At 37.5% G+C, this 11514-nt stretch overlaps 1 protein-coding gene across 1 annotated transcript; it reads right to left on the reverse strand.

Annotated features, from left to right (window-relative positions):
• Nucleotides 1–964: 964 nt before the first annotated feature.
• LOC104120380 (transcription factor ILR3) lies at nucleotides 965–4790 on the reverse strand. Its single transcript, XM_009632134.4, has 5 exons — nucleotides 4424–4790; nucleotides 2410–2472; nucleotides 2014–2091; nucleotides 1775–1937; nucleotides 965–1413 (listed from the first exon to the last, which is right to left on the reverse strand). The coding sequence occupies exons 1-5, from the start codon at nucleotides 4558–4560 to the stop codon at nucleotides 1153–1155; spliced, it is 702 nt and encodes a 233-aa protein (XP_009630429.1). The 5' UTR covers nucleotides 4561–4790; the 3' UTR covers nucleotides 965–1152.
• Nucleotides 4791–11514: the final 6724 nt, after the last annotated feature.

Genomic DNA, 11514 nt, shown 5'->3' on the forward strand with positions numbered 1-11514 from the left:
ATAATTATCCTTTTAATATAGTAATATCGAAATGCAATTTAAATAACTAACTAGTATAGTACTTTTTAGTTTTTAGTAATGATAAGTAAATCATTTTACTCATTTGTTGTCATCTTGTATAAATCACTAATAACGGAGTAATTGTTACTTTATATTCTTCGAAAAAGAATGATGTAGTTATGATTTATCTTTTCATTTTACCTTTCCTTTTTTTTTTTAACTTTGGTCATCTTTTTTAGTATTATACTTGGACAAGGTAAAAATGCAAAAATAATTTGTATTTAAATCAAGATTAAGGATTACATTTACCCAATTATTGACAATGAAAACCTTTGATGGTAAAGTAGTTTGATGTGTCATATTCTACAATCTCGTGCTTGTGTATGTATGTGCGTGTGTGTGTATTATAAGCTAATTCTACGTATAAAAATATGTCAAATCTACGGTAATATGCATTCTGAATTTCTGATCGATGCATAGGAAATAAGTTTTACTTGAGGTAGTGCTGTCTAATATTGATTTTATTATAGTGTCGGAAAACGTTATTTGTATTCTCCTACAATTTTAAGCCAGCATTCTTCAGAAAAGTCAGTAAATTATCCATTTCGGAAATGCAGCGAGTTTAAATCAACATTTAGGATGCCAATTCACTTTCAAGCCTTCGAGCTGGTACATTTTTGTTGAAAAAGTCAAACAAAAATAATTCATTAAGTTAGCTGATTAGCAGTCTACAACATTACTAGCAGGAAAGATAATTCAAATGGAAATCATTTATTTTTATTTTTATCGGATTGGTAAAATATGCTCATAGATAGGAGTATTTCATTTGACTTTACCGTAAAAACAGTGCAAACTGAAACAGCGACTTTATCATCAATTTCAGCACAGAGGTTAATTACTACCCTACCAGCCACAGCAAAGGAGGACAGGACAGATATCCAACAGAGTAAAATCTAGAGGTCAGTTCCTGGTTAAGTTTATTAGATTTTACACATAACGCCAGGCATTAATCCATTATAAGTTCAAAGGTCACAAAAGATCATCCACAGTACGTGAACTTGAGCAAAAACTAATACAACCGGAGGCCATTGACTAGACGAATAATTTAACTGGAGAGTAAAGTCAGCCATCGTAGGCTTTAGCTGCCACTAGTTAAGCAACTGGAGGGCGGAGCACGTGGTCCTGTGATGTATCGACAGCAGCAGGAGGCATGAATTGCCACATTGCAACACCAGGGTAACTCATGATTGGCACCAGCTTGCTTCCTGGAACTTGACCATGAGCGGCAAAAGCAGCAGGTATGGCAGGAGGCAAGAAACCAGGTTGCGCACTCATAGTCTTCAGTTGTTGCTCTAGCTTCTCCTTTTCAGCCTTAAGCTTCTGCTTCTCATCTCGAAGCTCGTTTTTCTCGGCCTACACAAGTTAACACATGTTTGAAGTTCAGGAACAGAATAGTTAACACAAGTTCTAGCTTTTCTCATGTTCTAGCTTTTCTTGTCAACAACAACAACAACAACCCAGTATAATCTCACTAGTGGGGTCTGGGAGGGTAGTTTGTACGCAGACCTTACCCCTACCCTGGGTAGAGAGACTGTTTCCGATAGACCCTCGGCTCCCTCCCTCCAAGAACTCCCCACCTTGCTCTTGGGGTGATTCGAACTCACAATCTCTTGGTTGGAAGTGGAGGGTGCTCACCACTAGAGCAACCCACTCTTGTCAAGGGGTTGCTTAACCACGTGGAAGGACAGATGCAAGATAAAAAAGTAATACTAGCCTTTAACTCCTTTATCTTTTCTTGTAGATTCAAATTTGAGTCTTTCAGCTTTTGAGCTTCACCACGTAACTGGGTCACCATGCGAACAGCATCCACCAGAATGGCAGATTTGTCCGTTTTGGGGGGCCTGCCAGGCTCAAGGAGTGCACCCAATTCCGTGAACCTGATAATTAGGTCAGTTTTAGCAATTCATCATGAAATAAAGAGAAAAGTTCTTATATAATGGGTTGTGAGATCACTTGTCATTTAGCCTATCTCTCCGCTGTTTCTCTCTGCAAGCTTTGGAACTTGTTGGAGCACATGATTCAACTCTAGCCCTGTAACAATTACCTAAAATTGTGAGAAACACATAAATTGGTTGAAAGGATTTCAGACTTACATCTCGCCAATTTGAAAGCAGAAGCAGCAGATGTTCTTAGAACGATGAATCACAGAAATAAAAAAGGTAAAGAAATCTCAGAACTTAAAAAAGAGAGGGAGGAACGTGTCACCTCACTGATTTGATTAACAATAGTTGACAACAGTAGCCACTCAAATTAAACTACATCCAATGATTGAGTGCAGCATCACATCTTTATTCAACAACAATAATCGAGATTACCACAAAAATGTCCAGAAAAGGTGAAAGTTCTTACCGTTTCTTAGAACCATTTTCCTTTGGGCAGTCTGATTCACCAATGGATCCATCAACTTCAGCACTAGAAACAAGCACAAAAAAGAAAAAGGAAAACAGAGGTCAAAACTAAAACAATAAACAGAAGAATCAGGCACATGAAAGACTGAAAATTATGTCAACAGAAACCTAGCAGAATGCACAAACTTGAACTAGAAAGCAAAAAATCTTTCATGATGCATCCTGTTAACTCCCTGCTGATCTATCGAAAATTTTCATACAGCAATAGCTACATCAATTCAGAAATTTTAAATCACGTGCACTGAACACATCTAGCTGACAATCAAGCAAATTTTTGTCATTCAATTGGGTACTACAGACATTGAATCCCCCTCCCCAGCATGGCTCAACTTTAGCCAAGATTAAAGAACATTATTCCATTTTGTGCTTAATTTACAGTTCTAGTAGTAGAAGCAAAAGATCCATACAGGCGATACTAACTAGTTGAGATTAAGGCTTACTCGTGTTGGTATGATTACATTAGGTCCAACGTTTGCCAGGAGCTTCCTCGCTGTGTTTAGAAACTTATGTCAATCTAAAAGTAAGTGTAGGGATAAGTGTGAGATGTAAAATTATCTTTGAAGACATATTATCAATATTGCAATAAAATTGGTCAAAACAGAGTGGAACCGATATAGAGGATTCATAGCTGACTCAACTAGTGTGGGATTGAGGCATAGTTGTCGTGTTGGTTCTTGTAGTAGTACCAGTTGTCTTCGTTTTCTTCTCCTCTCTATTTAGCTTCCTTCTATATCCTTCGTTTTTTTAGTCTATCTTTAAATATCCAAACACTTCTTTCCTCTAATTTTCCTCTCCATATCTGTTCCTCTTTCTTCTCTGCACCTTCTCTTAGCTTTTCCTCCTTTTGTTCTCAATAAGTTAAGTGGTACTAATATTTTTTCCTCAACCTACTGCCATCAAGATTCTCACCAAAGAAATAGCATCCTCCTAGTTTAAGTTTTTCCTATTTTGTGCTTCCCTTTAACGATGTTTATGAATATTGTTGCCTATTCCCTTCAAACCTTGTCGTAATGTCTACACTAATATTTGTTCCCCTCTTTCTGCACATCAGATGCTCTGTGCTAAAAGTATCTCCCTATCCTCCATTCTCAGTACATCCTCATTCTGCATTATTTCTTATCCAATCATTGCCACTACTACCAGATTCTGATGATGCCATCACTCAGTAAGCGAAATGCAGGATTCTGATGGATAGTAGGTAACACGCGAGGGAGGACAAGTCAAATATTTCAGTTTTCGACAATAGTATTATATCTTCAAGCTGCTACTCCACTAAGGGCTGGATGTTAGGAACCTTATAGTAGCTTGCACTGAAAATCATTAAGTTTATACCTTCTCAACTCGGACAAAGAGGAAACTTCTGGTAATTCGACACTTTCAGCAATTCTATCTTAATTCTACAGTTGAATCTAGGTAGGCCTCTAAATTCTAATCCAAAAGATACATATAATTCTCCGTAAAACGATGTATTTTCTACTAACCACCTGTGCACGTAGATAAGATAGTGGAAATCCATTACTTCCAAAATCTTATTAAGTTTTCATTTGGAAAATGACAAAAATGAATTGCTTTCATAATCTAAAACTTAGACCTGAACAACACTACAAGTAACACAGTGCCATCAAATCACAATAAGATAAAGTAAAGAGGTAAAAACCACAAAATGTTCAAAATATAAATCATGCCAAGTTAGACTATGTTTGGGCCCAAAACTAGACCCAGAAAGACAGCTGAAAAACTAAAACCCAAGATTAGAAATTCCAAATGTGCAGCAAAAAAGTCCCTAAAGGTTTAAACTTTAGGGCACATAGAGGAAAAGCACAGCTGCAGTCAAACTGGTTATCATGACCCAAAATTTTCCAAATCACGGAAACAATAAAGATTCATCAATCAACTAAAAGATCCTACCTTTACTGAGTCACATAAAAAATGCAAAATTTGAGAAAATAAAATACCTAACATTTCTGGAACCATTCAAGTTTTGCATGGGCCAATTAAACCCAGATGCAGTAGCTGAGAAATTCGAATCAGGGACGGCACTCTCTTCGAACCCATAATCATAAAGCCAGTTGGTATTCTCCGGTGAAACCATCTCCGATCAGTCGCCGGAAAAAAGAGGGAACGAAATGCTCCCGACGGGAGGAAAATTTTGGAGAGGATTTTACACTCGAAGGTATTTAATTGCTGTTTGGTTGGAAAAGGAATTGGGAATTTGACGATTGGGGAAAATTCAGGAATTTTTATTTCTGCATAATGGTATTGCGTGTTTTTTCTTATCTTTTTTAAAAAAAAATTGTGTTGTAGTGAAACGCGTTACCAACTGGGCTTCCACGACTTGGACGTGCCGTTAATCAGATGAAATGATTGGGCTTGGGCTTCATCACCGGATTCTTGGACTGTCATTATCCTGACGAAAATTTGATAATGACGGGTTAACAACTTACATTACACAGCAGCGGCTGTGAGCAAGTTACCCAGTGCGCCCCAAAGGCGGCGGCGGATTTTCCTAAAAAATTTATTTAGGCAGATTTCAGAATTTAAGTTGGCATATTATGTTATAGTTACTGTTCCTTTGTGGTTATGTGTAAAAATTTAGTATATGATTCGATACAATGAATGTGTCTGCAACTTTTGTAAGAAGACTGCTTTTGTTCCTTAATTTAATAATATTTCTCTCCTTTGTTCTTTTTTCCTATGAAGGCAGTACAAATACAAATTACAACAACTGTGTAGTAGATAAAATCATTTTTAGAAAATTTATTATATGATGAGAGGAAGTCTTTTTCGATATGCTGTACTAGTTTAGTAACTTAGCTTTTGTTTTATTGAGGAGGCCTGCAATCTTAAAATCTACTAATATAATCTTAATGACATAAAAAAATCAGTCATATTAATTTTTATGAGTAAACACATTTGTATGTTAGAAAAGAAAACCTTTATAATTACAAGTATAACATCAAGAAGTAAAGTATAGGTTGCATAATGAAGATAGAAACTATGCCGAGTTGTAAGCCTGTGATTGGCTAATAGTAATGTATAGAAGAAAAGGATTGAATATAAGTGGCCTAAAAGCCCTTTGGTAGTACCACTATCCAAAACAATACAAAATTCTGGAGATGATGTAGACCACAGCAAGCTACATAATTTTAGAAATTTTACATAAGATTCATTTCCTTTCATTTAGTTTGAGCGCAAGTATTAACATAAAACCTATAGTTCTTAATATATTTCAATCACTTCAGCTTGAAAAAATGTAATAAACTCAACTTTTGAAAAGTTTGAATATATTGATTATATATGGTTAAGAGAGGTCCATATTTTGAATAGTTGAAGCAACATAATTAATTTAAGACCGCGGGAATACTACATAAAAAATATTTTTTTAGAAGAAAAACAATAAAACTTATTGGACAAGAAAAGTAGTATATCCGAAGAAGTTAGGTAACTATTGTCGAAAAGCTTGTTTTAGGTAGCACTGGTGAATGACATTGAGAATGCAGAAATACCGAGCTTGACTGGTTAGGATTAAGTGGAACATAATTATTTATTACATATAAACTCGAACAAATTGCAGTCGCACAAGTTGCGATTAGCCACTAAACAAGAACAATTGAGATATTTTTTTACTATATTTGGTTTGTTTTGGTATGCTGATCTCATAGTATTCCTCTTTAAGAATGTCACAATCTTATGATTGGTTAGTTAGGATCCATTTGGATGTTGGACCCCTTCAAATATTAAATCCGAAGTGCTCATCCATCCTCTGTTCCATCTATTTTTCTTTTACTTTGTTAATTGACTTCCCTAGACCTCATTAGTGAAACTTTACTGGGTTGTTGTTGTTGTTTGTTAATTGACTTCTGCTCACATTTTGCCCATGTTTTTGTTAAAAGGAAATATACAACAACAAACCCATCGTAATTCCACAAGTAAAGGTCTGAGGAAAGTAATGTATATGTAGCCTTACCCCTACATTATGCATATAGAGAGACTGTTTCTGGTAGGCCCTCGCCTCCAAGCAAGCATGCAAATCACGATAGTATAAAAAAGAAATGTAGTAATAGTGTAAAACTCAGGGAAGAGTAAGAACAACAAGGAAGTAGAACAATCAAAACACAAGCAGCATCAGGTAGTAGTAGAATTTTAAGAATATGGGAATCCTAAAATAACGCTACTACTACTGGAAGAAAATGGAAAACGAGCAATTACATATCTGTCTTTTACCCTAATCCTCACACTCCATACCGGCCTATCAAGGGTCATGTCCTTGGTGAGCTGAAGATACGTCATGTCCTACCTAATCACCTCTCTACAATACTTCTTCGGCCTATCTCTGCCTTTCCTCAGACCTACCATCGTCAATCTCTCACACCTCCTCACTAGGACGTTCTAACATCTCTTTTTCACATACTCGAACCATCTCAACCTCGGTCCCGCATCTTGTCCATGACGGATACTACACATACCTTGTCCCGAATATTCCCATTCCTAACCATGTCTCTCCTTGTATGCCCACATACTCATCTCAGCATGCTCATCTCTACTACTTTCATCTTTTGAACATCGGAGTTTGATAGGTTATGTGCCATGTTATGTTTTGATGATCTAACAAACTTAATGATAGGAACCAGATAGGGAACCTGTTACATATCCTTAAAATGCTCAAGAACAACAAGTCTCAAGTCGGGCACACGTTCCAACAATCAGAGTCAAAGAGACGACAGAAGGAACATATGAACATCAGTTCCCTTGCTGACTGTACAGGTCAACTGCTCACAGCTGTAAAGTTATTGCAATTGTTCCTCTGCACACACGCAACAGTGTGAACAGTGCAGCAATCACTTTATGAGGAATGCCTTGTATCGTATATTTGCTTGCATCATCCAAGTGACATCACTTGGATATTATTAACATGAAGCAATGAAGAAGATACACACTTGCACATCCGAGAAATAATCAAGTTTCCTCTCAAGTGTGTTGCCATCTTGCAAGTGACTTTCAGGCTTTAAGAACAAAGAACAACATACTGAAACACTAGTTTCCAGCATTGTGTTATTATATATCCTTAGTTGTGTTGCACCTTTGTTAGAGTGATTTACTTGTAATTTCTACTTAGCTTAGCTAGAAGCATTGTGTAGAAACCATTTGTAAAATCATAAACCTTGTGTTTGTGTCTTGGCTAGAGTTAGTCGAGTTGTGAGCTTTGAAATAGAGTTATTACAAAGAGGCTTGTAATAGAGTTATTACAAGTGAGTGAGAGATTAAGAGTTTAATTCCTAGGTTATAATAGGTTGTAATCTAAAAGTTTCTCGGTTAGTGAAATTGAAATCCTACGAGTGTAGGTCGTGATTTTTAATCCCGTGAGCTGGGAGTTTTCCACGTAAAACTCTGATGTGTCATTTACTTATCTCTTATTGTGTGTATTCTGTGGGAACTGATAGAGAACCAGGTTCTCTATACAGTTTGGTGGATCCTAAGTTTCTATCAACTGGTATCATAGCAGGTTCTTTCTATCAGGCTTACAGCTAGAAAGGATCCAAATTGTTGCTCCACCAAACTTTGAAGAAGGTCAATCAACCTACAGACCACCAAGATTCAATGGATAGTACTATGGATGGTGGAAGACAAGGATGCATGATTTTATCATGGCTGAAGATTCAGAGCTCTGGATGTTATTTGCGATGGACTCTTCGTCCCTATGAAGACCATTGATGAACTAGCAGTGACAGTTCCCAAGACAAGGAAGGAATACAAAGATGTTGACCGCAAAGCTATAGAGAAGAACTTTCGAGCAAAAAATATCCTCGTCTGTGGCATTGGACCAGACGAATACAACAAGATCTCTGCCAGTCAATCATCCAAGGAGATCTGGGAAGCTCTCCAAATGGCACAAGAAGAAACAATATTAGTCAAGCAGTCGAAGATCGACATGCTCACCACTGAGTATGAACTCTTCAATATGAAGGATGAGGAATCCATTCAGGACATGTACACTCGATTCACCTCCATCATCAATGAGCTTCATTCTCTGGGAGAAATCATTCCAAGGAACAACTTGTCAGGAAAATACTTAGTGTACTACCTGGTTCCTGGGAAAGCAAGGTCAATGTTATCACAGAGGCAAAGGATCTGCAAAAGCTGACTATTGATGACCTCATTGGAAATCTGAAGACATATGAAATGAAGAAAAAGAAGGACCATGAAAGAAGAGAACCCAAGAAGGATAAGAACCAGGTCTTTAAAGATGACAATAATGACTCAAGTGGTGATGATGCTAATATGGCTTACTTGACAAAGCGATTTCAGAAAATGGTTCGCAGGAATGGAGGTATTCCAAAAGGGCAGCTCCACCAAGCCAAGAGGGTATGACTTATGTCATAAATGTGGGAAGCCAGGACACTTCATCAAGGATTGTCCTCTCCTCAAGCAAGACCAGTACAAGCACAACACAGACAAAGCAGCCAAGAGGAACCCGGTTCCTGACAAAAGATTCAAGAGAAAAGAGGTCGCTGACAATGTTGTGAAACAAGCTCTTGCTGCATGGGAGATTCTTCTAGCGAATCTGGAGAAGATGATGCACAAGGTGATACTTCCATGATGGCAGTTGAAAGTGAAGCAGCTAAATATGATTCTATCTTTGCCCTGATGGCAAAATCTGACGATGATGAAGATGATGATGAGGAGGAAAACTTTCTGGACGTTCAAAGAAATTTCAAGTCTTACTCTCAGAAAAATCTTATATCTTTGACAAATGTTTTATTTGATGCTGATCACAGTCTTATAAATGATAAAAATACATTAATTATGGAACTAGGAGAGGTAGAAAATGAGAGAGATGGTCCGGTAATCGTAGTGATCGACCTAAAAGAAACCATCGAGGTTCTAAAGAAAGAAAAGGATGTTCTGACTAAAAAAAATTAAAAACGTAGAAAATGAGAGAGAGATGACCTGTTGGTAGTCGTCATGGCCCTAAAAAAAATAATAGAGGAATAAAAAAGGGAAAACAGTTGTGTGATTATCCAAAAGGGAAAGGAAGTCGCAAGTGAGGCACACATTAAGCTTGAAAATAAACTCAAATCTGTGAAATCTAGTATGTGTGCTAAACTTGAAAGAAACAGACAACTTCAAGAAGATCTAGGCAGAGTTAAAAATGACCTAGAAAAATCTCTAAAGTGGACCTGGTCCTTTGATACAATCACTGCCATGTATACAAGCAATAGTGGGAATAGGTAGGGAGTCGGGTTCCAAAAGGAAAAGACTTCCTACAATCCACATAGCAAGTATGTTATTGTCCCTGATAACTGGCTTTGCACTCACTGTGGCAACACTAGACACTTTAATGAAAACTGTAAGGCTAGAATTCGGTCCCTACAGAAAAATAAGGTTTTTGTTGAAAAGGTAATTGCTGCTAAGGAACCTGGTCCATTCGTTATAAAACGTGTATTGCCTTACTGGACAAAAAGAAGTTTAATTCGCCCTTTTTCTCACTACAAGGAACCCAAATTTATTTGGGTTCCTAAGTCTAATCCTTGATTCTCTTGTGCAGGAAGCAATGAAAGGAAGGAGCCAAAAATGGTATATGGATAGTGATTTCTCCAAGCACATGACTAGAAGCATCGATGATTTCTTTTCACTCAAAGCCCTACAAGGAGGGAGTGTGTCCTTTGGCAATGGCAAAAAGGGATACATTCTGGGAGTAGGAAGAATTGGAAAGTCACTCGCTCACTCAATTGAAAATGTGTATTATGTGAACAGCTTGAAATATAACCTACTGAGTGTTTCTCAAATCTGCAACAAAGGAAGTAAAGTGGAATTTGTGTCAAAAATTTACACAGTTACAAATCTCATGACTGGTGAAGTGGTCCTGATGGAAAAAAGATACAAAAACATTTATGTTTCTGATTTTGAGTCCTTACACAATAGGGATCTTATATGTCTGAGTGTCGTTGATGATGATGTTGAACTATGGCACAGAAGATTGGGAGATGCAAGTTTTACGTTGCTGAACAAATTAGTCAAGAAGGACCTGGTTCGTGGGCTGCCTAAGTCAAGTTTCAAAGATCACAAGGTGGGTGATGCATGTGTGAAAGGAAAGTAAGGTAGGTCCTCCTTCAAGCCCAAAGAGGAAGTAAGCACCTCAAGGCCACTTGATCTCCTCCATATGGATCTGTGTGGACCTATGAGGGTGCCAAGTAGAGGAGAAAAGAAGTTCATTTTTGTCATAGTGGATGACTACTCCAGATTCACCTGGACTTTGTTCCTCAGAACTAAGTATGAAACGTTTCCAGTGTTTGCTGCTTTTTCCATAATGTTGTGAGTATAAGATCTAATCATGGCACAGAGTTCGAAAACGCAAAATTTGACGAATTCTATGCTGAAAATAGTATAAGTCATAATTTTTCAGCTCCAAGAACACCCCAACAAAATGATGTTATGGAAAGAAAAAATAGGACTCTTGAAGACATGGCAAGGACAATGTTGATCGACAATGGTGTTGCAAAAGGTTTCTGGGTAGAGGCAGTCAACACTGCATGCTACTTGGTGAACAGGTGCATGATTAGGTCTCTCTTGAACAAAACCCCGTATAAACTGCTGAACGGGAGAAAATTGATGCCAAAATTGATGAAGGAATCTTTCTTGGCTATTTATCACAGAGCAAAGCTTACAAGGTCTACAACGAAAAAACTTAATGTGTTAAGAAAAACATACATATGATCTTTGATGAATCACACCACCTATGTGGGAAAGATTCACATGATAAGATTGATCAAGATGGAGAGCAGTCAAAGGTACCTGGTGAATTCATTGATATGGCAAATGGAAAGGTTAACATGATGAGTCAGGTCAAGGAATTAAATGAAGATGGTGCAGGTATATCTCCAACTGATGTAGAGGAACCTGGTCCCACAATCACAACAACTGAAGTAGAGAAAAGAGTTATTGATGTCGCGCAAGGAACCCTTGATGCTGAGCTGAGAAGTGGCACTCATGTCTACAATGGATCTCATTCAGAGGAACCTAGATCCTCTCGCAATGAGATTCATGT

This window comes from Nicotiana tomentosiformis, chromosome 7, assembly GCF_000390325.3.
Source record: "Nicotiana tomentosiformis chromosome 7, ASM39032v3, whole genome shotgun sequence".
Classification (NCBI taxonomy): domain Eukaryota; kingdom Viridiplantae; phylum Streptophyta; class Magnoliopsida; order Solanales; family Solanaceae; genus Nicotiana; species Nicotiana tomentosiformis.

Bases quoted from the DNA above. Each gene is read 5' to 3' on its own strand.
- LOC104120380 (XM_009632134.4), bottom strand. From the start codon at position 4,560: ATGGTTTCACCGGAGAATACCAACTGGCTTTATGATTATGGGTTCGAA. The intron at 1,938-2,013 runs GTGATCTCACAA...CCTAATTATCAG, and splicing joins AGAGATAGGCTAAATGACAA to GTTCACGGAATTGGGTGCAC. The intron at 1,414-1,774 runs GCTAGTATTACT...TAACTTGTGTAG, and splicing joins AAAAGATAAAGGAGTTAAAG to GCCGAGAAAAACGAGCTTCG.